The sequence below is a fragment of the Camelus bactrianus genome, chromosome 1, assembly GCF_048773025.1.
Source record: "Camelus bactrianus isolate YW-2024 breed Bactrian camel chromosome 1, ASM4877302v1, whole genome shotgun sequence".
Lineage (NCBI taxonomy): Eukaryota > Metazoa > Chordata > Mammalia > Artiodactyla > Camelidae > Camelus > Camelus bactrianus.
Genome location: NC_133539.1, coordinates 105,518,310 through 105,545,435, shown reverse-complemented (window position 1 = coordinate 105,545,435; position 27,126 = coordinate 105,518,310). Strand labels below are relative to the sequence as shown.

Here is a 27,126-nt window from a genome sequence, read left to right as displayed (position 1 = left end):
ATTTCACATTTCACATGTACTTACTTGCTCGTGTGTGTGTGTGTGTGTGTGTGTGTGTGTGTTTAGTTCTATGAAATTTGTTTCTCTCCTGTTCATGTATCTACCATCAATAGCAAACTACATAATGGTCCCTTCACCACAAGGACCCCTCATGTTGTCTTTTTATAACCACATCCACTTCCCTCCTGTTGCCCCCCAACTCTCATCCTAACCCCTGGCAATCACCAGTTTATTATTTATGTAAATTTGTCATTTCAGGAATGTTATATAAATGGAATCATTTAATATGTAACCTTTTAGGATTGGCTTTTTCCACTTAGTATTACTCCCTGGAGAGTTATCAAAGTTGTTGTGTGTATAGTTCGCTACTTACTACTGAGTCTACTCTATGGTATGGATATATCCCAGTTTAATTGTTCACCCTTTGAAGGACATCTGGATTGTCTCCAGTTTTTAGTTATTATAAATGGAGCTGTAATGAACATTTGAGTACAGGTTTTTGTGTGAACGTAAGTTTTCATTTCTCTGGGATAAATGCCCATGAGTGCAGTTGCTAGGTTATACGGTAGTTGCACTTTTAGTTTTACAAGAAACCACCAAACTGTTTTCCTGAGTGGCGGAGCCATTTTATGTTCCCACCAGCAATTATGGATGGTTCTGTTTCTCTGCATCCTTTCAAGCATTTAGTGTCGTCATTATTTTTTATTTTAGCCATTTTGATAGGTATATGGTAATACCTTGTTATGTTTTTAAAGTTGCATTTCCCTAATGACTAATGTTGTCAAATACCTTTTTCATGTGCTTACTTGCCATCTGTGTATCCTCTTCAGTGAAATGTCCCTTTGTGTCTTTTGCCCATTTCCTTAAGGGGGTGTTTGTGTTTTTATTAAGTTTTGAGAATTCTTTTTTTTTAATTGAGGTAAAATGGGTATATAACATTATATTAGTTTCGGGTGTACAACACAATAATTTGATATTTGTACACACTACAAAGGGATCAACATAACAAGTCTAGTTCCCATCCACCACCATACAATTGATGCCCTTTCCCATTTTTCATCCCCCAACCCATTCCTCCCTGTTAACCACTAATGTGATCTCTGTGTCTATGAGTTTGTTTTTGCTTTGTTTGTTCATTTTTTGGTGTGTTTTAGATTGTATGTATAAGTGAAATCATGGTATTTGTCTTTCTCTGTCTGGATTATTTCACTAAGCATAATATGCTCAAAGTCCATCCATGTTGTCGAAGTTGGCAAGATTTCCTTCTTTTTAATGGCTGAGTAGTATTCCATTATATATCTATACATTTTCACCATTCATTCGTTGATGGGCACTTTGGTTGTGTCCGTATCTTGACTATTGTAAATAATGATGCAATGAACATAGGCGTGCATGTATCACCCTTTTTTGAATCAGTGTTTTCATATTCTTTGGATAAATACCCTGAAGTAGAATAGCTGGATCACATGGCAGTTCTATTTTTAATTTTCTTAGGAACCGCCATACTGTTTTCCATAGTGGCTATACCAGTTTATATTCCCATCAACAGTGAATGAGGATGGGATTCTTTATACAATTCTGGACACTAGTTTTTTTTGTTGGATATGTGGTTTGCAATTTCAACTCTTTTTGAGGAATAAAACAGCAAAAAAAATTCAACAAAAACCATGTGGTTGGGGGAAAGGAGAAGAGGGTGGGAAACAAGGGGAAAAGGTGGCTGGCATCTTATAGTTTATGAGGACACGAGCAATGGCTCCCATTTTTCACAGCGTGTGCGTATGAGCTGTGGTGAGGCAGATGGAGACTAGGATGCAGGGGGCTCACCAAGTATCTGAGGGTCTCGCTATGATGCATACTCTCGGGTGAGGTTTTGTTCACTCCCTAACCTGGCGCAGCTGAGTCTGGGGCAAGAGTTCATGCTGAAGAAACTGCCTCCCCTTCAGCTCCTGCCAGACCGGCATCTGTTTCCTTTAAGCCACATCTCAAGGTAGACATAGAAGGATGAGGAAAATGCTGATTTGTTATTAAATCAGAAAAGCACCTCCTTTCAAAAGAATTTGGAATGTTACACTTGCACAGCCTCAAACCCTTGGAGCCTCGCAAGATAAGGAACAAATTCCAAACAATTGTTGGAGCTATCCAATATTCTTAAATCTATCTTCTCCAGAAAAATCTCTTAAATTAGAAATGTGAAAATGAACGGTTTTTCAGACCAGGCTGGAGGATTGCCCATGAATATATATTAAAATCACTCTATTTGGTTAATAAATGTCCGTGTCGGCCCAAGATTAAAGTAACATGCTGAGCTTATACAATATTTACTCACGCTCTGATGCTATCTACTAAAGCCCAGAAGACCTGGAACTGGGGCTGTCACTACCTTAAAGAGAATTATTACAGCTTAATTTTCCCCCTTATCTCAGATTGTACTGCACCACCATATCACGGTGCATTTAATTCTCTCTATATTCAGGGTGTAATAGAGAATCAAAATTAAAGTCACAGGGGTAACAAAAGTGACGTGCCTCATGCTGGACACTGACTAGACATTTTTCTTTAACACAGAAAACTGCTGGTGTAGATGATATTGCAATAAATATGTTTCCATTTAAAATGCAAGTTGCTGAGAGGAAAACCTGGGAGCCATAAAAATGCCTTTCCCCTCCTCAAGGTTGTCCAAAGGGAAAAAAAGGACAAGGCTTTCAACTGGGTTGTTATCTTTACGATGCAATTTAATCTGGGATGCCACAAACACGTGGGGGCAGGATTGTTAGGGAACAACATCATAAAGCATCAGGAAAGGGCTAAAGAAAACAGAAGGAACTGTTTTGTGGTTTTCCCGCTCTCATGCATAGATGTGAGACTATTGTGTTAAGCAGTCTGGTCGTGGCCACGGGACCAGGGGTGCTCTGAGCCGGCGCTGGGAAAAGCCTGCTCATGGTGGAAGTGGAGAGACCAAACATGTACTGGATTTCTCGCACAGATTAGACCCTTCATGGACATCATCTCTTTTAGGCTTTATTATAAATGACCTTGTAAGGTTGGGAAATATTTTTCCCATGTTGCAGTTGAGGAAACACACATTGGAGGGGCGAAGTAAATTGCTCAGGGTCATGGACTAGCAGGTGGGTTGGACCCCAAGGCTGTCTTCAGAGCCGCTGCTCTTCCTGGGACCTCACGGTCACAGGGAGGGGAGAGTGTCCTTTCTACGGTTCAGCATTCTGAGATTCTTTCTTCTGTGGGGTGTGGCATCCAAGGGAAAGCAGAAACCGAGGTGAGACTCTCAGGACCCATGAGCAACTAAGTCAGAGCCGAGCGTGGCTGGGCGGGGTGCTGGCAGGCTGCCAGGCAGAGACACGGCCTCCGGGATCCTGCCTGGGCTGGGACAGAGATTTGGCTGTGAGCAGATCTGTGCCCACTTTGGCTCTGTGAGTCTAGTAAGTTGATACTCTTCTTTTTTTCTGAAGGTATCTGTTGCATTGATTATAGAGTAACTATAAAGAATAAATTCTGGAGACTATAGTTTGGGACCCAGAATGCAAACCAGAGCAAAATCAGGAACAGAGTCTGAAACTGACAGCTTCTGAGCACTTAGAAAAAAATGTTGACTGTTCAGAGTTGGTAAGAGTTCACCAAGAACAAGTCATTTCCCTATTTGGTAGAGTTTTCAGATGGGCAGGAACGTAACAGCCATGAAGGCAGAACCTTATCTGGGCATTTACCAAGGTCTCACAAGGTCACCTTGCAACTGGGCCCAGCTGCAGGCAGGAGGAGCTGTCCAGGGCCGTGTGCTTGCCCCCGAGGCCAAGTCCTGCTTGCTCTGGGGAAGAGGGCCTGACCTCTGAGCCAGCCAGTCCTGGATCTGGCTGGGGTCTGGGCTAGCCGGGTACAGGCTGCAGAGAGTACTCTGGCAGGTGCTCTTCCGAGGCCATCTGAGGACCCCTGGACCAAGGCTCCTTCCAGGGCGGAGACCTCACCTGCTGGGCATCTGGCGGGGCAGCTGGTTAAAGGCTTTCAGTGAATCCCCTTCGCCTAAAGTCTACACTCCTTACCTAGCACTTCAGACTCCAGCATCAAGCCCTGGCCACTTCCCCACTTTCTGCTAGCCCCCCCGGACTCTGCTCTCACCAAAGCTGTCTTTGGGACTCGCACACTCGGGAGGCCTCACAAGGGTCTGCTGGTGCGTCTGTGCGGCACAGGGCAGCGAGAAGAATGCTGGCCTGGGGGCCCGAGGCCTGGGTTCCCCAGCTCCCCGCGTATTAGCTGTGTAAGTGACAACCTCTCCAAGCCTTGGTTTCCCTGTCTGTAAAGGTAGGGACCATACCATCTCTGGACCCTGAACATGCGAGGTGCTCCAGTCTTGCACTTACATGGTCTCCTTTAATCATTACAGCCCTTGTGATGGTCTCTTGCACGTTGCTGCTACTCTTGTGCTCAAAGTTTTCCTTCTCGTCCTGACCGCTCCCCTTGTCCCATTTGATTCAAAGGTTCTCCACAGTAGGACTAGAAGTACCTTTATCTTAGTAAAACCCTTCTGCATTTGGTGGTTTGCACATGATCAGGCTCTTATCTCCTACCCGATGGTCATTTTCACAAGGTTCTGTAGTTCCCCGCCCTGACTCAGCTGCCCACCCTCCTGTACCTCCTTCACTGAGAGCTCCGTCACCCCCTTACCCTCTATCTACTGAGCCACAAAACCATGGTCACACTTGGTGTTAGCACTTGTACACCGTGAGCCTCTCCACCTGCAATCTTCCCACTACCTGGGGCAATTTCCAAGTCCACACCGACAACCTTTCTAACACATCTGTTCTCTGCCCCCTCACCTCTGAGGGCTTCCCCTGGCACCCTGAAGACATCCAAGGTTCCATTACACACTGGATGCTGTCACCCCTCAAACTGCTCCAGAGTCACTGATCCTTGTCCCTCCAGCTCTTCACAGTCACTCATTCCACCACTTCTGACAAGACTGTGCTTCTACGACGATGCTGGGGCCTCCAGCCTGTGATGACCCTGCCCAGCCCACCCAGTCTCTCCTCCTGCACTGTACTTTTCATCCACCTGGGATCCCAGGTCACTCCTTTGCAGGATGCTCATGGTGGTACCCGAAGTCCCATGCTTCTCCATGCTTCCATCACACTCAACCAGCAAACTCTTTTCTGGTTGAACCTAGCTACCCCCTTTCTCTGTAGTTGCCCTGCAGCAGCCAAAAGCCACTGGGAAAAGCCACCTCATGGGGACTATGGCAGCACTGACCCCAGAGAGACTAGCCACATTGCCCTGCATCTGGTCCCCACAGCACATCCAATATCTTCCTTCCTCAAGCCTCTGAGCTCCCAGCAACCCTCACTCTCAGCTGGGGACCGTGCCACCTACCTCCAAGGACAAGAGAAGCCATACAAGAGAGCATCCCCATCTCCCTGCAGCCAAACACCACTGACCAACATCCCTCCTTGTCCAGCCCGTCCGCCTGCCAGGAAAAGCAGAGCAGTAGCCTGGGGCCATTCGTGCACCTGGGCTCCCAGCCCCTCTGGACTCCACGGAACGATACTATGGAGGCCAAACACAGTCAGCTGCAGCCTGAAGCTGCCCATGGCAGGAGTGCCTGACTTGGTCCATGCTGTGTAATTGTTTTTTATTTTTTAATGACCCAACATGTAATATTTTGGAGCTTTCTAAAAAAATACTTATTTTGATAAAACTTCAGGCTTAAGGAAAAGTGGCAAGAATAGTATGAAGAATTTTCATGTACACTTCACCCAGATTCCCTGAATGGTAACACAGACTACATTTGCTTTATCCTTCTCTCTTTCTCTACACACACACACACACACACACACACACACACACACACACACACACACACCCCTTGTTTTATTGCCCTTCACTTTATTGGACGTACTACAAATTGCGTTTTTTACAAATTGGAGGTTTGTGGCCACTCTGCGTGGAGCAAGTCTATTGGCGACATTTCTCCGACAGAGTTTGCTCACTTCATGTCTCTGTGTCACATCTGGGTAATTCTCCCAATATTTCACACTGCCACATTATTGATTATATTTGTTTGGTGATCTGTGGTCAGTAATCTTTGATGCTGCTACTGGAATTGTGTGGGGTGACACGAACCAGGGCCATACAAGACAGCGAACTTGACCGATAAATGTGTGTGTTCTGACTGCTCTCTCTCCCTCTCCGTGGGCCTCCCTATTCCCTGAGATATGACAACATTGAAATTGGGCCAATTAATAGCCCTGCAATGGCCTCTGAGTGTTCAAGTGAAAGGAAGGGTTGCATGTCACTCACCTTACACCGAGAGCTAGAAATGATTCAGCTTAGTGAGGAAGCTATGTCGAAAGCCAAGATAGGCCTCCTGCACCGAACAGTGAGCCAAACTGTGAACGCAAAGGAAAAGTTCTTGAAGGAAATGGAAAGTGCTGCTCCAGTGAACACACAAATGACAAGGAAGCAAAACAGCCTTGTTAATTTGGAGACAGTTTTAGCGGTTTGGATAGAAGATCAAATCAGACGCAACATTCCCTCAAGCCAAAGCCTAATCCACAGCAAGGCCAGAACTCTCTGCAATTCTGTGAAGGCTGAGAGAGGTGAGGAAGGTGCAGAAGAAAAGTCTGAAGCTAGCAGAGGCGGGTTCATGAGGTTTAAGGAAAGAAGCTGTTTCTATAACATAAAAGTGCAAGGTCAAGAGGCAAGTCCTGGTGGAGAAGCTGCAGCAAGTTCTCCAGGAGATCTAGCTCAGATCGTTCATGAAGGTGTCTGCACTGAGCAACAGACTTTCAATGTACACAAAACAAACAGCCTTATATTGGAAGAAGATGCCATCTAGGACTCTCACAGCTAGAGAGGAGAAATCAGTGCCTGGCTTCAATGCTTCAAAGGACAGACTGACTCTCTTGTTAGGGGCTAGAGGAGCTGATGACTTTAAGCTAAAGCCAATGCTCATTTACCATTCTGACAGTCTGACGGCCCTTAAGAATTATGCTCGACCTACTCTGTGTGTGCTCTAGAAATGCAAAAACAAGGCCTGGATAACAGAACATCTGTTTACAACATGGTTTCCTGAATATTTTAAGCCACTGTTGAGAACTACTGCTCAGAGAAAATGATTCCTTTCAAAATATGACTGCCCCTTGACAGTGCACCTGGTCACCCAAGAGCTCTTGTGGAAATGGACAGAGAGATTCACGTTGTCTTCATGCCTGCTGAACACAGCGTCCATTCTGCAGCCCATGGATCAAAGAGTAATTTTGACCTTCAAGTTTTTTTAGTTAAGCAATACATTTTGCAAGGTTAGAGCTGCTATAGACAGTGATTCCTCTGATGGATCTGGGCAAAGACAACTGAAAACCTTCTGGAAAGGAAACATTAAAAACACTTGTGATTCATGGGACGAGGTCAAAATGTCAACATGAACAGGAGTTTGGAAGAAGTTGATTCCAGCTCTCCTGGATGACTTTGAGGAGTTTAAGATTTCAGTGGAGGAAGTAACTGCAATTGTGGTGGAAACAGCAAGACAACTAGAACTGGAAGTGGAGCCTGAAGATGGGACTGAACGGCTGCAGCCTCACAACAGAACTTTAACAGATGACGAGTTGCTTCTTAATGATGAGCAAAGAGATTGGTTTCTTATGATGGAATCTACTCCTGGTCAAGATACTGTGAAGGTGGTTGAAATGACAACAAAGGACTTAGAATATTACACAAACTTAGTTGAAAAGCAGTGGCAGGATTTGAGAGGCTGACTCTAATTTTGAAACAAGTTCTACTGTGGGTAAAATGCTATCAACAACATCGCATAGTGAGAGAAATCATTCATGAAAGGAAGAATCAATCAATGCGGCAAACTTCATTGTCTTAGTTTAAGAAATTAACACAGCCACCCCAACCTGCAGCAACCACCGTCCTTATTAGTCAGCATCCATCAACCTCCAGGCAAGGTTACTACTTGCTGAAGGCTCAGAAGACGGTTAACATTTTTTTAGCAATAAAATATTTTAAAATTAAGGTATATACATTTTTTTAAGATATAATTCAATTGCACACTTAGTACACCATAGTAGAGTGTAAACATAACTTTTATATGCACTGGGAAACCAAAAAATTCGTATGACTTGCTTTATTGTTATTTGCTTTACTGGGGTGGGCTGGAACTGAACCCTTATCATCTTGGGGGTATGCCCGTGTATTTTTTCTGAACCAGTTGAGTAAATTATAGACATGATGCCCCTTTATTCCTAAATAATTCAGTATGTTTCCTTTAACAAAATCGTTCTTTTATATAGCTACAGTAAAATGATCCAAATGAAGAACATTGATACAATACTATTATCTAACATACAGACCTAACTCATATTTTACCAATTTTTCCACTGATGTCTATTACAGCAATAATACATAAATAAGTTGGTCCATGATCATGGATTGCATTCAGTTGTCATGTCTCTTTAGCTCTTCTCTCATCTGGAATAGCTCTTTAGTCTGTCTTTCATGACACTGACATTCATCCAGGCCAGTTATCTTGTAGACTGTCTCATGCTTTAGGTCTGTCTGCTGTTTCCTCAGGAGAGATTCAGGGTGAGCATTTCCAGTGGGAAAGACACAGGAGTGATGGTGTGCCCTTCTCAGCACACCGGAGCAGGAAACACCGGGTGTCATTATGTCCCAGACCGGTGGTGTTGGCTTTGGTCGTTTGATTAAGGTAGTGTCTGCCAGGTTTCTCCACTGTAATCATTTTTTTCCTTTCTAATTACTGAGTTTCTTATCAGGAGTTACTTGTTATTTCAACCTGCTAGCTTTAGAATCCATTCATGGTTCTTGCATGAATCAATAACTTTATAGTTGCCAAATGGTGATTTTCTAACTCCACCACTCCTCCTGTGTTGGTTAGCTGGCATTCTACTGTAAGAAACAGTTTCCTTTCTCTCCCATTTATCCACTTGTTCATTTAATTAACTAATAAATTGATTTACATCAGCTTAGGCTTATGGATTGTTACTTTATTCAATGAGTCATATGTAATCCTTAACTTCGTTATTTATTTTTAGGCTCAAATTGTCCCATATTTTATCAGTGGGAACCCCTTCAAGCTGGCTCCTGTGCACTATGGATATTTTGTTGTCCCCACTATTTGAGTACTTCCTTATTTTCTGGCACCACAAGATGTTCCAACTTCATCTTCTACTTGCCCTGCCCCAGCCCCAGAACCGACCATTTTTCCAAGGAGCCCTTTTCATACAGAATGGTGTTAAGAAACCAAGATTAGAATGCTAGGTTGTTCTATTGTACTGAGGTATAGTAATTTCTAGAGCCTCTCAGTAGATTAGGGGTAAGATATAGATGTATGTGTGTGTGTATGCATACTGACAGACATGTTGTCCGTCTGTCTGTCTATCCATCCATCCATCTTTATCTATCTATCTATCTATCTATCTATCTATCTATCTATCTATCTATCTATCTAATCTATCTTAACTATCCATGAATTCACACTAATACCTTCAATTCCAATCTCACATCACTGGGATATTTCTAAGCTCCCTCTGTCCATATCTGTAACTCCCTTGTCCAACAGTGAGAAACTTTCATTGACTTTCATTGTCCACAGGATATTTAATTATTGCTTAATCCTAGGATAAACAGAAAGTAGTTTCAGGATTGCTAGCCCGTAACTCAGGGAGAAAGAAACCTACTTATTAGGGTTGAATATTTGTTTACACTTGAATGTTTTATTTCCCATATTTTGCGATCACAAACAATGCAGCAATCAACAACCTTTTAAACATGAAAATTCATACTTGCAGCTTCTCTTGAGAAGTCAGAATGGCTCTTGCCCCCTTTGGACAGGGCAGGACCGGGCACATGCGCTGCCCCAGGGCTGCGGTCTGTTTGCTCTCTCTGCCTCTCTGCAAATAATGCCTCCGTGCTCTTGCACTTTCGAACCCCGCATCACCCGGACCCATGCCATTCCCGGAAGGGCTGTATCCTCTAGGGCCTCCTTTCCCTTTCTGTCATTCCCTCCAACCTGGTCATCAGTCCACCGCTGCAGTAGAAGTTTTCTCACAGGGAACCAGCTCCATGCTGCCAACCCCACAGATGTGATTTTTCAGTCTTCCTCCAACTTGACCGCTTAGTCACGTTAAATGCTGGGATGCTTGGTCTTTTCTGTTCTGTGAAAAAAACCTGCTCTGGTTCCTTCCTACTCCTTGGACCCCTGTGCAAGCCCATCCTCCTTTGTGGGGCTCCCCAGGGCTCACCTCCTACGGCACTCTCTGGGGTTCTACTTACCCCCATGGACATCTTCATTTATTGTCTACAGGGGACCTGCAAACGTCCATCTCCAGGTCTGTCTTCTCTGAGCTCTAGCCACCACCTGCTCTTAGACGTTTCATGGGTCTCTCAAAGTCAACAGGTCTGAAACTGAACTTGGCCCTGGCCCAAGTCAGCTCCACCTCCAGACTCTCTCCTTCCCCTACTCAGACCCAATCTGTTATCAGGTCAGCTTTGCCTTCTAATGACCTTCCCCATCTGCCAACTTCTTTTCATTGCCTTGTCACCCTCTCATCAGAAGTATTGCCTCAATTGCCTCTTTTTATTTATTTATGTATGTATATATGTATGCATTTATTTTAATGGAGGTACTGGGCATTGAACCCAGGACCTCGTGCATGCTAAGCATATTCTCTACCACTGAGCTATATCCTCCCCCTTTCAATTCAAAAAGCCCCGTGACTGGCTTCCTTCCCTGGGCTCTTTAGTGGGGGTGCAGGCGGGGAAGGTATGGAAGGGAGGGAGGAAATGCAGCTCTTCTCACAGCTCTTAGGATGAAAAACAGATTCCTTAACAGTGGCCGGGAAGGTCCTCATGGTCTGCCCCCGCTCCTTTCCCTCCCGCAGTGCTCCCCTCTGTTCCTGCTTTCTGGTCATTACACCTGTCCATCCCTTGAGGCCATGTCCTCTTCCCCCACAGGGCCTTTGTACACGTGCTTTCCCAGCCCAAGACTGCTCTTTCCCTGCATCCGCTGGCCAACATCACTTTTAAACTAAAACGTGCCTCGCTATTCTTCTCCAGCTCAGTCCTTACGTTTTCAGAAACACTTTCCCTGGACTATCTGTCTCTGTCAAACTGTCTCACTGTCCACCCTGATAGTATCGGAACCTCCCCTCGGGGGCATGTGTCACCTGAGTCATTCACCTCTGTGGGATGTGATTAATGTCTGCCTCCCTGTTATGGACGGAATGCTTGTGTCCTCCCAAGTTCATGTGCTGAGACCCTACCCCTGATGTGATGGTATTTGGAGATGCGGCCTTTGGAGGTGACTGGGGTTAGTCAAGGTCATGAGGGTGGAGCCCTTGTGAACGGGATTTGTGTCCAAGAGTCATGAGAGAGCTTGCTTCCTCCCTCTGCTCTCCTCCACGTGAGGACATAATGAGAAGTCGGAGTCTGCATCTCTGACGAGGGCTCTCCCCAGACCCCAGCCATGCTGGCACCCTGATCTCAGACTTTCAGCCTCCAGACAGGGAGAAATAAACTTCTCTGGTTTACAAGCTACCTGTCTATGGCACTTTTGCTTTTAGCAGCCTAAATGGACCAAGGCTCTCCCCCGGGAGCACAGGGTCCGCTTTTGCTCTGGTGTTGCCTGCTTCTAACACGGTTCCCAGCACTGGCCGTCTGCTGAGTGACTGGAGGCAGTGTGGTGTGGTGGCTACGAGCACAGAGCCTGGGGGGGACTGGCTCCACTACTGACTGGCTGTGTGATCTCTGGCAAGTTACCCTATCTCTCTGAGCTTCAGCTCCCCGCTCTGTAAAACAGGGAGAGTGATGGCACCCTCCTCACAAAGCTGTTATGAAGATTCAATGAGTTCATGCACGCAGTGCCCCCGGAATACTGCCTGACAGATAGTAGGGATGAAGTATGTTTGTTAAGTATATAAAACGTATAGGTGCTAAACAGCCATTACATGAATAAGTATTAATTAAGCTGACAGAAAATCTGATTTTCAAAAAGAAAAACAAGTGGACTGTTGTTGGAATATAGGCCAATGGCCAAATTCTGTTGACTAGAAATAACAGACTGTCTAAATAACAGAAAACAGGATTTAAATTTCAATTTAACCTCCATTAGTTAAGTTTGTGACTACATGTTGGAAAAACAACTACTTACAACTGGGAAGACATCCAACACCTTAAGAGAAATGTGGGCTCGAATTCCTAATCTATTCAACGGGAACTTCAGGTGCATCTGATGCTACTGATGAGCCGTATGTTGGGCTGAATCATTTCCATCACAAATCAGCAATCGAAGAATAAAAATCCCAAGTGAACTTTTTCGAAGCTCCCACACCCACTACATGAATTCATCCAACAAGCCTTTGAGAACCATCTTTGAGAGTCCTCGCACGGCACACAACACAAGGCCAGAAAGCCCCCACGGTTAGAGGATGATGCTATAAAACACAGAAAATCCACACTTACCACACCCTCCTACCAGCCCGCGTCGCATTCCTCAACGTGATTTCAAGTACAGGAGGGTAAAACAATACAGCTGGCTCAACACCTCATCCTCTGAGCATGTGTATTAACAATCTTTTGTCACTCTATTAACGATAAACACTTTCAGATCTAAGTTTTCACCCAATGTGTAATTTTTTCACTGTCAAGGGGTGCGTTGTCACAGGCCTAAAGATGGTGAAAAGTTTGGACATGTTATAGGGCCTTGTCAGTTTTTAAGGCTTTGCTATTTCAGGAGTAAAAGGAAGGGAGGACAGCTGCAGTCTGAATTAGGGATGCTTGGGAAAGGGGGAAGTGCTCAGCACCAGAAAGTAACTAGAGCTGCGGCAGGAAACCAGGAAGACACTATTAATTTCTACTTAAAGGTACTAAACAAATTGCTTCAGCTTGTTTAGTTCAATTTATATGCACGCGATATCGAATTAAAATTGTGAGTTGTTTTAGTGAAAATACATTAACAGAAGGGAGTTTGCATTTTCTTCATGGAAAAAAAGAAAGTCAGCTGTGAGGCCAGATTTTTATCCAGACTTAACTGTGAGCTGATTCTGAGTGAGGGAAAAGGCTTGGTTTAAAATTTGTCCCTGGAGAGACGAGGGGTTGGGTGACGGCTTGGTGCACAGATCTACCGGCTGAGGGAGGCTGCAGCCGGTGATGGGGGCTGTGGGTAGGGGGAGACAGAGCCCAGCTGTGCGGGAAAGGGAAACACACCACACACCCCTCTCCATGACCTGGGTCCTCCCTACCTTATCAGCCTCCCCTCTCTCTGGCGTGCTGGACTGTGATTCTCTTCCCTCTCTGTGTTTCACTCACGCTGCTTTCTCTGCCTATCATGCTCCCTAAACTGTGCTTGGCTAAGTCTTTCATGTTCTTCAAGACTTGGTGTCACCTCTTCCAAAAGCTTTCCCCAACTGCCAGGTGGGAGACATCCCCCCCTCGGAACATAGTGCTACAATCACTTGCTGCCATGCGTCTCTCGCCACCTACAGTGTGCATCCCTTTTGGGCAGGAGATGGAATTTAATCAACTCTATTTCCAGCGACAGTGCCTGGCTTGGAGAAGGTGCAGTAAATATCTATGGAACATTGAAAGGTATCAATCTGTTGTCTTACACTCAAAGACACAGGCAGCAGAATCCGTTCTGGACTTTCAGAAATGGCCAAGCATTTTCCATGGAGGAATGGCTGAGAATAAAGGCAAGATGGTGCTCGAGGTCACATGTGGGGCCCCTCTACCTATAGCTAAATAGTCATTAGTTTTAGCGGTTCTAATAGTGGTGCAGTGGTATCTCACTGTGGTCTTAGTCTGCACTTCCCTTATGCAATTAGGCATCTTTCCATGTGCTTCTTCGCCATCTATGTACCTTCTTTGGTGAAGAGTCTCTTCATATATTTTTTTCAATTTTTATTGGGTTATTTGGGTTTTTAAAAAAATTACTGAATTGAGATGTCCTTATATATTCTGGATACAAGTCCTTTAACAGATAAATGCTTTGCAAATCCTTTCTCCCAGGTTGCGGCTTGTCTTTTATTCTCTTAGTGTCTTTTGAAGAACAGAAGCTGTTAATTTTGGTGAAGTCTAATTTGTCTCTCCCTCGTTTTTTTTTTTTTCCCTCGATTTTGGATCATGCTTTCGGTGGTGTCTTACCTAAGACATCTTTATCTAATTTAAGGTCACAAAGATTTTCTTCTAGAAATTTCATAGTTTTAGGTTTTACATTAAAGTTTATAATCCATTTTGAGTTAGTTTTTGTATACGGTGCAAGCTTTGGCTGAGTGCTTTGTTGGGGGGGCTGGGGGTGGGAAACAGACATTCTATTGTTCTAGCACCATTTTTAAAAAAGACTATCCTATCTCTTCCGCATTGCCTTTGCACTTTTGTCAAAAATCAGTTGTCTAGGTAAGCGGGGGTCAAATTTGGTCCTCCCTATCCTGTCCCATTGATCTACTTAACTATTCCACACCAATACCACACTGTAACAAGCACTGCAGCTTTATAATCAGTCTTGAAATCAAATAGTGTTGATCTTCCACTTTCTTCTACTTTTTCAAGGCTACTCTGGCTATCCTAGGTCATTTGCATTTCCATAAAAAATTTTAGAATCAGCTTATCAATTTCTACCAAAAAGCTTATTGAGATTGAGTTGAATCTACAGTTAAACTTGGGGAGAAGTGAAATCTTAACACTGTTGAGTCTTATAACTCATGAAACAAGGTATATCTCTCCATTTTAATTAGGTTGTCTTTAATTCATCTCAACATTTTGTAGTTTTTAGCAGATAGGTCTTGCACACTTTTGCCAGATTTATTCCTATTTCTTTTTTTATGCTATTGTAAATTGGTATTATTTTAAAATTTTAATTTATGATCCTTTGTTGCTTATATATAGAAATGCAATTGATTTTTATATATTGATCTTATATCTAGCAACCTTTCTAAACTCACTTATGAGTTCTACGAGCTTTTTTGGTAGATTTCTATGTATTTTTCCCATAGACGATTATATCGTCTACAAATCATTTTTTTCCTACTCCAATATGGATATCTTTTATTTCTTTTTCTTGCTATTGTTCTGGCTAGAACCTTCAGTATAATGTTGAATAGAAGTGGTAAGAATGGACATCCTCATCTTTTTTATTTTTTCTAACTTTTTTTATTGAGTTATAGTCATTTTACAATGTTGTGTCAAATTTCAGTGTAGAGCACAATTTTTCAGTTATACATGAACATACATATATTCATTGTCACATTTTTTTTTCACTGTGAGCTACCACAAGATCTTGTATAGATTTCCCTGTGCTATACAGTATAGTCTTGTTTATCTATTCTACATTTTGAAATCCCAGTCTGTCCCTTCCCACCCCCTGCCCCCTTGGCAACCACAAGTTCGTATTCTATGTCTATTAGTCTGTTTCTGTTTTATTTGTTTGTTTGTTTTTTAGATTCCAAATATGAATGATCTCATATGGTATTTTTCTTTCTCTTTCTGGCTTAATTCACTTAGAATGACATTCTCCAGGAACAGCCATGTTGCTGCAAATGGTGTTATGTTGTCAGTTTTTATGGCTGAATAGTATTTCATTGTATAAATACACCACATCTTCTTTATCCAGCCATCTGTTGATGGACATTTAGGCTGTTTCCATGTCTTGGCTATTGTAAATAGTGCTGCTATGAACATTGGGGTGCAGGTGTCTTTTTGAAGTAGGGTTCCTTCTGGATATATGCCCAGGAGCGGGATTCCTGGGTCATATGGTAAGTCTATTCCTAGTCTTTTGAGGAATCTCCATACTGTTTTCCACAGTGGCTGCACCAAACTGCATTCCCACCAGCAGTGTAGGAGGGTTCCCTTTTCTCCACAGCCTCTCTCATCTTCTGACTGGAGAGTTTAATACATTTACAGTTAAGGTAATTATGATTACTGATAAGGAATTCTGTAAGTTTTTGTTTCTTTTGTATTTTAATATTCTATAATTAAATTTTAAAAAAGGTTTAGGATTATTACTTCCTCTTAAAGAACTGACTGGCCTTTATGATTATGAAATGACCCCCTTTATCCCTAGAAATAGTCTTACCTCCAAAACCTCCTTTCTCTGATACTAGAACTATTTCAGCTTTCTTTTAATTAGTGTTAGCATGGGATAGTTTTCTATTCATTTACTTTGAACCTAATTGTGCCTTTATATTTGGTGCATTTCTTAAAGGCATCAAATAATTGTAGTTGGGTCTTGCTTATTTTATCCAGTCTGACAATGCATGCCTTTTAGCAGAAGCTGTTAGACTATTTATATTTAATGTGATTTAATGTGATGATTAGGTTTAAGTGTATCATTTTTTAATTTGCCTTCTATTTGTCCCATCTATTCTTTGGTCCCCCTTTCCTCTTTTTCTTCCTTCTTGGATTAACTGAATATATTCCTATTCCATTTTATCTCCTTTGTTTGCTTATTAGTTATAATTGTTTACTTTTTTATTTTAGTGGTTACATCAGGGTTCATAATAGTTATCTTTAATTTATCACAGTCTATCTCTAAGTGATATTATACCACTTCATGCACAGTATAAAAACCTTACAATAGTATTCTTCTGTTTTTCCCCTTCCAGTCTTTTTGACACTGTTGTCATAGATTTTACTTCCACATGTGTTATAAACTCCACAATATATTATTATTATTTTTGTTTAAATGGTGAATTATCTTTTAAAGTTATTTAAATAATAAGAAAACCTTATATAGCTGGCCATGTGGTTATCAATGTTCTGTATTCCTTTGTGTAGATCCATTTTCCCATTTGGTATCATTTTCTTTCTTCCTAAAGGACATTAGCATTTCTGGTGGTACCGGTTTGTTGGTGGTGAAATCGTTCAGCTTTTGTAGATCTGAAAATGTCTTTATTTTGCTTTTGTTTTTGAAAGATATTTTTGTCAGATATAGACAGTTTTTTCTTTCAGTACTTTAAAGATTTGTTCCACTGAAATTCTCTTTTGCTAAATTCAGAAACAAGACATCTGTTATCTTCCTTATTTGTTCTTCTGTAGCTGCCTTTAAGATTTTCTCTTTATTCTTGGTTTTGAGAAATCTGATTATCATATACCTTGGTGTTGTTTTCTTCATGTTTCTTGTGCTTGTGGTTTGTCAGGCTACTTGATAAAATTTTCATCAAATTTAAAAACATTTCAGTGATTATTTCTTCAAATATTCTTTCCTGTCCTTCCTTTGGTTTTTTTTTTTTTCCCCTCTAGGATTTCAGTTACAAGTATATTAAGATGATTTAAATTATCCCACATCTCACTGATATTCTTTTCTTTCTTTTTAAAAATCCCTTTTTTCTGTTTCATCTCGGATTGTTTCAGTTTGGATAGACTGCTGTATCTTCAAGTTCACTAATCTTTTCTTCTGCAGTGTCTAATCTGTTGTTAATCCTATCCAGTATCTCATTTCACATACTGTAGTGTTCATCTCTAGATATTTGATTTGAGTCCTTTTTTATGTTTTCCATGTCTCTGCTTAATTTCTGAACATAACTAGAGTAACTTTCAACGTCTCTGTCTGTTAATTCTAACATCTATATCAGTTCTGGTCCAGTTTTCCTCTCATTACAGATATGAGTACAGACTTTAACTTTTTTTTTTTTCCCCACAGAAAACCAACTTGTCTTCCAAAAATGTTTTATCATTCACCCCATCACTACCAGTACATGAGAATGCTCCCCTCCCTGTCCCTCCAGTACTGAATGTCGACAGTCTTTCATCTTTGCCAGCTTCATGGGCTAATGTGACTTCCCTCCACAACAGCTGTTTATTGAGCATCAATCATAAGCCCAGTGACAGATGATGGCAACTCTGTGGTGCTCAAGCAGCCACAGCAGCTGCCCTTGTGGTGCTTATCACCCTGTGGTGTTTATGTTTTACTTGCATTTGCATTGATTATTAGTGATGCTGAGCAGCTTTTCTCAAGTTTATCGTCTGTTTAGATTCTTCTTTGGTATACTGCCTAATAATGTTCACTGACCAGTTTTAACTGGGTTGTTTGGATTTTTTTATTCCTATGTAAGAGCTATTTATTTACAAAGAATAAACTCCTGTTTTCACTTTTTGAATAATAAAAAATGTTTTGTAAACAAAGATATTTCTATAAAATAAATTGACATTTGTATGTAATTTCTTTGAAGAGATAATTTACATGTTATTCAAATGTTTTTTTCTACATTAAAAGTAAATAGAAATTGATTGTGGTGTAAAAAAACCCATGCCCTTAAAGGGCATTTTTGATGAATACAAAAACACAAAATACATATATGAATACCTAAAATATACATAAATACATAATGAATAAAACTTTCATAGTTATCTGACACCAACAAATAAATGACTTGCATTTTCTAGAAATAATCATGCAGATTCCAAATGCCATTTTACTCTCTTAATAATGAAGTTGAAAGTCAAGGAGATGAAACATTCCCAGATTAAATGTTTTCAGCTGATTAAATATTTCTGGCAAAGCCATGCCATCTGTATTAGAAATGCCCTATATACAAGGCTGTTAATTTGTAATTGTCTAAGATCTATTCTTTCAGAGGAGAAAATGTCAAAATCTCCATTATAGAACATTTGCTTACCCACTGAAGAGTTGCAGGAGTTCTCAGAGGCACAGGCTACCTACTCACCTGAATGTGTGGGTAAATGCTTCCTGGAGCCCCAGGAAGGATGCCCTGATGGAGACACAGGTTCTAAAATGTGTCCAGTGTTTTTTTTTTTTTAAGTATTCACGGACTATGTGAAGTGAACAGAGGGGAAGTGGATCCTGAGAAGCATTTCAACTCTATGGCCAGGGATATGACTTGTACACATGTAACGTGGCTAAGGGTGTTAGTTCTCTGATTATGATGAAGGAAATGTGAATGAATAAATTGAACAGTTTTATTTTATTTTATTTTTTACTTTTTTTTGTGGGGGGAGATTAGGTTTATTTATTTACTTATTTTTGGAGGAGGTACTGGGGATTGAACCCAGGACCTTGTGCATGCTAGCCATGCGCTCTACCAGTTAAGCTATATCCTCCCCACCTGAGCAGTTTTAATAATGGGGATAATGAAGGCAGTCAACAAAGCCCCATGAGGTCCAACCAACTAGTTCTTCCAGTGGACCCGGGCCTTCTGACTGACCTGTTTGGTGAAGGTGGTCCCTGGCAACCTCGAACAAGCGGAGGTGCATGTTGGTGATGGGGTTGAAGGAGCCACAGGCCAGGAGCACCACAGGGATCCGGCTCTTCATCTCGTCAGGCACATCGACACCTGCTGCAGCAGCCACCCTGCCTTCAAGGGGACAAACACTCATGTCAGGGAGATGATGCTAAGACAAGTGTCCAGATCAGTGTCTCTAAAACACATATAGGTCATTACTTCTCAGTCGTAAGATGATCGAGGAGGCAAGAATAACAGCCTTTACGGGGGGCTCACCACAGGCCAGGAACTGTGCCAAGCACTACGCCAAGGGAAGCCCCCATCTCACCAAATCCTTTCAGCTCAATCCTGAGCGGTTACTTACACAGCTCAGGGGCTTCGGAAGCTGCAAGGCCAGGACTGGAACCCGGGCAGCCAGACCCAGAGACCATGCTCTGCTCATAACCTCGACACCCTCCCTGTGCCCTGATGGGCCACCTTGGGGTCAAAAGGAGTTATATGAGACCTCCAAAATGTCATCGCTGATAGCCAAGTAGAAGTCACAAGGTTCCAGAACGGACTGGTACTTTTTAAAAACGGATTTTAAAATAATTTCAGACTTACAAATAAGTAGCAAAATTTGTACAAAGAATTCCTATATACCTTTACCCAGATTCCCTAAATGTTAACCTTTTACCACATTTGCTACATCATTCATTCTCTCTTTCCATACACACGCACACATGCAGATCTGTATGCACCTGTAAGAATTTTCTTCTGAAATGTGTGAGAATAGGTTGTAGACATAATATCTCTTCACCTCTAAATACTTCAGTGTGTATTTTCTAAGAGCAAAGACATTTCCTTATATAACTGCAGAGCAATGATTAAAATCAGAAAATCAACATTGCTAGACGACTATTATCTAATCTACACATCTTTTTGTCCTTTATCAGGGACTAAGCATTTTGGGAGGGCCCAGCCCACCCTCTTGTCTCCTCCCTCTAGCTTTCAGCACCAGGGCGAGGTGAGCATAAAGCTAGAAAACAGCCTGGGCTCCAGGGCAGGCCAGCCCCCTTCCCCTGAGGCGCTGCCTCCTGGAGTGGTGGTGAAGAGCTCTGGTGGAGTCAGGCCTTGCTTTGACTCCTAGTTCTATCTCTTACTGGCTGTGTGGCCTAGGGCAAATCACAGTCCCTCTCTGAGCCTCAGTTTCCTCATGTGCAAGATGGGGATAATATGACTTACACTTACAGGGGTGTTGTGAGAATAAGTGAGCTGTGTGTGGAAAGTGTCTGGTGCACAAGGAGCATCTAATAAATAATCACTGTGGCTGTGGTGATGATGACGCAATGAGGGAAAAGCTGCTGCTACTGATGATCAGAGTAAGGAGGGTAGAGGAAAAAGATGGTGGCAGTGTGCTTGTGATCAGCAGCTTCAAAAAAGGCTCCAGGTGATTCTCACCTCCTAGTAGTCCCCTGTAGACCCCTCCCATTGAGCAGGGGCTGGACCTAGTAACTTGCCTCTATGATTTAAGCACAGAGCCTGGCCCAGAGGAGGGCTGGGTGGAGACTGAACAGGGCACTGGTCAGCTGGGGAGTGGACCTGTATCCTGGTACTGGCAAGCCCTAAGCACCTCCTCAGGTCCATAGAGAAGTTGTCCTGGGTATGTTCCGAGAAATGGCGTGAAGATAAAGAACTCTCAACCCAGGCGGGCTGTAGTTTCTTCCCGCCTACTCTGAGGCAGCATGGAGAAGAAAGCAGCCTGCTGGTGCCGGCTTCTTCTCAGGGAGGGGGATGCTTTAGAGAGATAGTATGTGCAGGGTGTGCGGAGCTACTCGCCAGGGCAGCCTTGTGATGAGTGTATCCAAAGAGGTGGCTGTTTTCCACCACTGTTAGGAAGCCTTTCAAAATTCTATTTCATTTTGGCAAAATATCATTTTTTTAGAGCCCTTAAAACATGTAACTGTAGCATCTCAGGTAACCTGGGGTTTTGATCTATTTTCCCCAAAGTTCCCAGAAATTGTAAATCAGAACATTAGTTTGTATGGGGGCATCAGTGGCGGTGCAGTGTGATGTTGGGAAGGAGAGTAAACAACATTTAGGAAGTGTCTGTCTGTCTTCTTCCTCGCGTGGGCACACCGAGCCACGCTGCTCTACAGTGACTTACCCTACCCCAGTCGCATCGCAGGCAGGAGGCTGCCGTGGGTGCACGTTCCCAGGCTCAGAACCGAGGTCAGTGCAACCGCATCATCTGTACACTCCAACTTGCTTCAGTTAAACACCCTCCCAAGCCCAAACTCACAGAAATATAATAGGGCTGAAATGGACTCCCTCCAGGTGTCCACCGGGAGGATAAACCAGGTTCTGATCTGAGCGCAAGTCTCATCAGACACAAGGCCAGATGCATGCCATACAAGTGAGTCATCTGCTCTGTCATGCCATGGCATCCAGCGAGACGAAGCAAGCACGGGGGACTCCTGCTCCTGGGAAAGGCTCCTCATCAGTAAGCACTGAACGGGGTCCTCAGAGTGAGCTGCCGCTGCCACTGAAGGATTTAACACGTTGAGAAGGTGGCATACGGCGTTCTTGGAATTTATCATTAAACTGGAGTCAGGGCCAAAAGAGTCAACCTCTAATCTGTCCCCTCTCCAGTTTACTGCCTCCCGCTTACAGCCGTCCCGACGGCATTTCATCCGGCTTCTCAAACGCAACATGCAGCTTCCTTTCTCTTGGCTTTTGTAAACGCTTTCCCACCACCTGAAATGCCCTCCTCACTCCTGCCTTCAAGGTTTTCTCCTTGGGGTTGCTACCCAAGCCTCCCCTTACTCCCCGCCAACCCCGACCCCGTGCTAACCGTACTGTTACACATTGTATCATCCTCTTCCTTCCTCCACCGCAGACCTGTCATTGCTTTGTTTCCACATTACTCTTCCCCAAGCAGAAGGGGAACTCCTCCTGGGGGTTTCTCATTCCTCTAGGCCCCTCCACTCCTGCAGTGTGCCTGGTGCAGGTGATTAGAAATGCGTGTAGCATGAATGAGAGGAGTGAATGTCTCCAACCAAGCATCCTCCTTCTCGGACGGTGACATCCTCTCTTTGGTTCTATCCTATGAAGTCCATGGACTGGGACTTCCAGGGATATAAACTGACCCTTCCAACTTCTGAGAGTCACGTAAGACCCTTCCCCGAGTCCCTGTTCCATCCAATTCAGACCGAAATCAAAGAAAGTATTCCTGCCCTGGTGTGCCACCTTAGATGCCAGGATCCCATCAACATGGGTACACCACGGCCTCCTGCACACTGACACCAAGGTCATTCCTCCACCCCAGAGAACTAGGGGTCATCAGTTGCAGCTTTGCTGGGCAAAGGGACTTTGCAGATGTGATTAAGAGTCAGAAATGGGGAGGGTATCCTGGATGATCCAGGCGGGCCTGATTTTAACATGATTAGGGTCCTACTAAGAGGGAGGCAGGAGGGTCAGATAGATAAATACATACGGACTGAAGCAGTGACCCAGAGGAAAGATGCTCTGCTGCTGGCTTTGAAGCTGGAGGGAAGGGCCATGACTGAGCAGTGCAAGTGGCCTCTAGAAGCTGGAATTAGCAAGGAAATGGATTCTCCTGGGAGCCTCCAGAAGGAGTGCAGCCCTGCAGACACTCTGATTTCAGACTTCCGACCTCCAGAACTAGAAGAAAATAAAATTGTGTGGTTTGAAGCTAATGATTTGTGACAATTTTGAAGCTAATGATTGTGACTATTACAGCAGACATAGGAAACTCAGACACTCGCCTATTTAGGGGCAGGCTTTCTGAAGAGGCCTTCCAGCTGGGGCAGGAAAGGCACAGGGGTTGAGCTGGTGAGGATGTGGACGTGTGTCAGGCCCAGGGAAAAGCACTACAGAGGTTCAGAAACCGCCACTGGAGGTGGGCGATGAGCTAACAGCATGTTGATGTGAGTTCACGTGCGGGTGGCCCAAGATGAGGGATCCTTACGGTGTAAGGATCACGCAGGACCCGCAGGGGTCTGTGGAGTCTAGATTTCATCCTACAAGCAATGAGGACCTGCTGAAGGATTTTAAACAGGGGTGTGATTTACTCATTTTTCTGTTTCAGAAAGAGCTCTCAATTAGGGGTTTGGGATTAAAATATACACAATACTGTATATAAAGTAGATACACAACAAGGACCTACTTATAGCACAGGGAACTATATTCAGTATCTTGTAACAACCAATAATGGAAAAGAATCTGAATATATATATATATATACACATACACATATATATGTATGTATATGTATAACTGAATTGCTTTGCTGTACACCTGAAAGTAGCGTTGTAAATCAACTACACTTCAATAAAAAATAAGAATTGGGGAAAAAAAAAAAAAAGAGCTCCCAAGTGCTCCCAGGATGGTGCATCAGGAAGCTCCAGGATGGTTACCCCTGGGACCCCTCTGCCTGGTGAAGGTCAGGCAGTCCCCAGCTTCCCAGAAGATGGCCTTTCCTGCTGCCTACATTTCACCTCAATCACCAGGGAATGTGATGCTGGCCAGTGCCCCCCACGCACTAAATTCTAACTAAGTGCGTGCCCCTCGGCCCATTTGTCACAGGCCATCGCAGAGACACAGAAAGGAAAGGCGAGCTGGGAAGGTTAAGTGCCGTCACTGCAGATGTAATGTACTAATGCTCATTGCTTGGGAGACAGTCAATTTACCTTTCCCCGCAGTGAGTGCCTCTAACGGGACCTGGCCCGGGAAAGTGGCTGAAAACAGCCCTGTTTATTATAGACATAAAGCAGATGGCTTCGGGCAGAATGGAAATGGATTCCACAAACATCTTTCATTACGCAGACCTCTTGACTGGACTCCTCATCTTAAAGAAAACAAGAGACGCAGTTTATATTTGTGGGGTTGATGAGCCCATTTTTCAGGATCTGGGGACATCGTTTCCATCCGTGTGAGTGTGCTAACTTCTCCGGGGCAATCAACCTTCACACAGACTCTGGGCACTTTTTCTTCTTGACTTTGCTAGATTCACCCGCTGTTGCTACGGGCACGTGGTGCTGCTAAGAACAAAAGCAGAGCCAGCCTCCTCTGTCACGTGAGGATCCTCTGCCAGCCACCCCTTGGAGGAAACAAACATGCCAATTAAGTGCTTGTCCTAATTATGAAACTCGCAGGAAAGCAGGCAGCCTGGCTCTTCAGTTCTGAGAACTTTCGAAAGATCTGGAGGAGCCCAAGAAATGGAACGAGGTCTCTTGCAACCCCACGTTCGGGAGCTGGGACTGATTTCAACGGCCACAGGAGGGAGTAACACTACTGCGTTCATCGAGTGATAGGCTAGGAGCTGTGCTCATCATACACATCGGCGCTGACTCTTTCACCTCGCCTGGAAGCCAGGGCTGGTGCTTGCAACTTCTCTGAGCCGCATCGAACCACATGGAAAATGCGGGTAACTACACGTACCTCCTAGGGCTGTCTGGAGGGTTACGGGAGTTGACCCACCTAGCACAGAACCCATAGGGGGTTCTTCAGAAATATTAGCTCTTTTTTCTTTCTTTTCATTATACTTAAAACAGAATTTATCATCCCCACATCTGCTTCCATATACCTGTTTACCATGTGTGAAAAAGCTCCACCGTTTTGCCGCTACAGGCAATTAAAACCTGGCAGGCTTTAGGACCACATCAGCATCCCCTTCCTGGGAGGCAGCTCACTCAGACCAGCTTGAGATGTCTTCACAGAAGAGTGCTTCCATAAAGGCCACTTCCACACATCACTGCTGTGGTTTCTGTCTGGCTTCCACCAAAACCATCAGCAATAAGCATCACTTATCCCCAGAATTGAGTTAAGAGTTAAGTGAGAAACAGAGGAATGGGTAGTTTAATGTCATTCTGGTAGAAATAAGATCTTCTGAAGATGAAGAAGAAATAAGCCCCAAATCACAGCCAACTTGCCAACTTGGAACAAAGAAGGTAGAAGAGGGGGTAGAAGGTGAGAAGCAGCACCTGGGGTCTGCTGTGAGGAGTGCAAAACAGCAGACAATTAAAATCACAACTGACTGGCTCTTGTGCTAGTGCCTTGGAAGTACAGGGATAAATGAAATCTGGCCCCTGTCCTCGAGAGGGTCACAGTCTCACAGGAAGAACAGACATCGAGGACATCAGGTAGGGCAGAGTCTACTGGTGAGCTCCCAACATCCACTCTCCCCATCTTTGGCTGGGCATGTTGCTACATTCCCCAGTCTCCTCTGCAGCAGGATGAGGCCATGTGACTAAGGCCTGGCCAGGGATCTGTGTATAAGAGTGTTGGGTGAGACTTCCAGGAACCCTCTTTAAAAGGGAAGATGCAGGCCTTTTCCCTCTTTTCCACTCTTGCTGTCTAGAATGTGATTGCTGGAGTATGGCAGCTAGATTGGACCCTAAGGATAAGGACCACCCAGGTTTGGTAGAGAATAAACCAAGAGAAAGCCAGGACCCTGATGACCCAGACTGCCGATCCCCAGGTTTCTTTTACTAGGGGGAGAAATAATCTCCTAAGCCACCACTATTTTCTATTGTCTGTGATATGCAGCTCAACCTAATTCTAACTGGTATACTGATACCTAATGAATGTTAACTGACTTAGGATATAAACGAATGAAAAGTGAGTGAACTTTTAGAAGTTTCTATTGCCCCAGTTAAACCTGTTTTACATGCAGAAACTCAAATGGATATGGTTTCAAAGGGAAAATACACCTAAGAGAAAAATTCTACCAGACTTAGTTTTTTATACGAATTTTTCATGGGAGGAAAAGTCCTTACTCAGGACTCTACAAGGCTGAAACACGCAGCGGAGAATCTGCTTTTCTGTAGATCACAAAAGCCAGACTCTGTCCTATCTCCTTTCCCCCAAAACAGATTCATTATGGTGCATTGTCACACTCTGCTTCAAGTGGGCATTTGCCATATGGCTTGGCAGTTTAATAGTTTTCTGATACTTGACAAAAATGAAGCCCAATCATTTTGCAAGGAGTTTGCATTCCTAGATGGGTCTTTTCCAAATAACAGCTGTGCCTCAAAATTGAGTTACTCAATTTGCAATTTGTGGACACAATACTCAAACATTTACAAGTGAGCAAAACCTCAAATCGCATGGGCTATTTCCAGGCTTCAGAGTTTATGAAGTTTTTAGCAATGTTATGAGTGTGCAGCTGTCGACAAGCTCAAGCCAACATCTCTGAACTACCAGACCCAGCAGGCAGAAGAGATGTCCTACTTAAGCAGCATGTGGAGCAGACCACAAACCCTCGAGAGAAAAAGAACATGAGGGAGAGAAATGAGCCTCACGCCAAAGTCTATACACTAATTCCTTAGCCCTTCATCTCTGCTCCATATCCCATCTGTGGAGATGACACCCGAATCTACTGCTCTAGTCCTGACCTTGCTGATGGCCCCTACAAGTCCATGAGTAGTCACCTGGCACTGGCTCGATAACAAGGCAGACAGACATGGATTCAAAGCCAATTAGCATTTCCTAACTGAATGACCTTGGGTGTATCAGTCAGGAGAAGACAGGCGAGGTGCATTAACAAATAACCCCCAAGTCTCAGTAGCTTAAAACAATGAAGGTTTATTTCATGTACCTTTATCTGCCCAGTCCATGCTGGCTGGGGGCACTGCTCTGCCTCATCTTTGTCTCTCAATCCAGGACTCAAGCTAGTGAAGTCTCCACCTGGAATATAGTCAGTCACTTCCAGGAGGCTCTGGAAGGTTGCTTGACCTCAAATGGCCACATATTGCTTCCAACAACCCCACTCACCTTTGGTGAGCTGGAAAATACAACCTGACTCTGTGTCCTGAAGGTGGAGACCCAGAGATATTTGGTGAACAGCCCTGTGCCTGTGAGCTAGCCAACCACTCTGAGCCACACAGAAAATGGAGATTATTACACATACCCCTCAGATTGTGAA

The 27,126-nt window shown here is 43.7% G+C and overlaps 1 protein-coding gene across 1 annotated transcript in view; it reads right to left on the bottom strand.

The window, feature by feature from the left end:
* The window catches only part of NMNAT3 (nicotinamide nucleotide adenylyltransferase 3), a 103,003-nt gene that overhangs the window by 38,959 nt on the left and 36,918 nt on the right, over window positions 1–27,126 (bottom strand). The window contains exon 2 of the mRNA XM_074370560.1: window positions 19,182–19,331. Coding sequence (XP_074226661.1) covers window positions 19,182–19,290 — 109 coding nt within the window. The 5' untranslated portion in view covers window positions 19,291–19,331. The remainder of the gene's footprint in view (window positions 1–19,181; window positions 19,332–27,126) is intronic.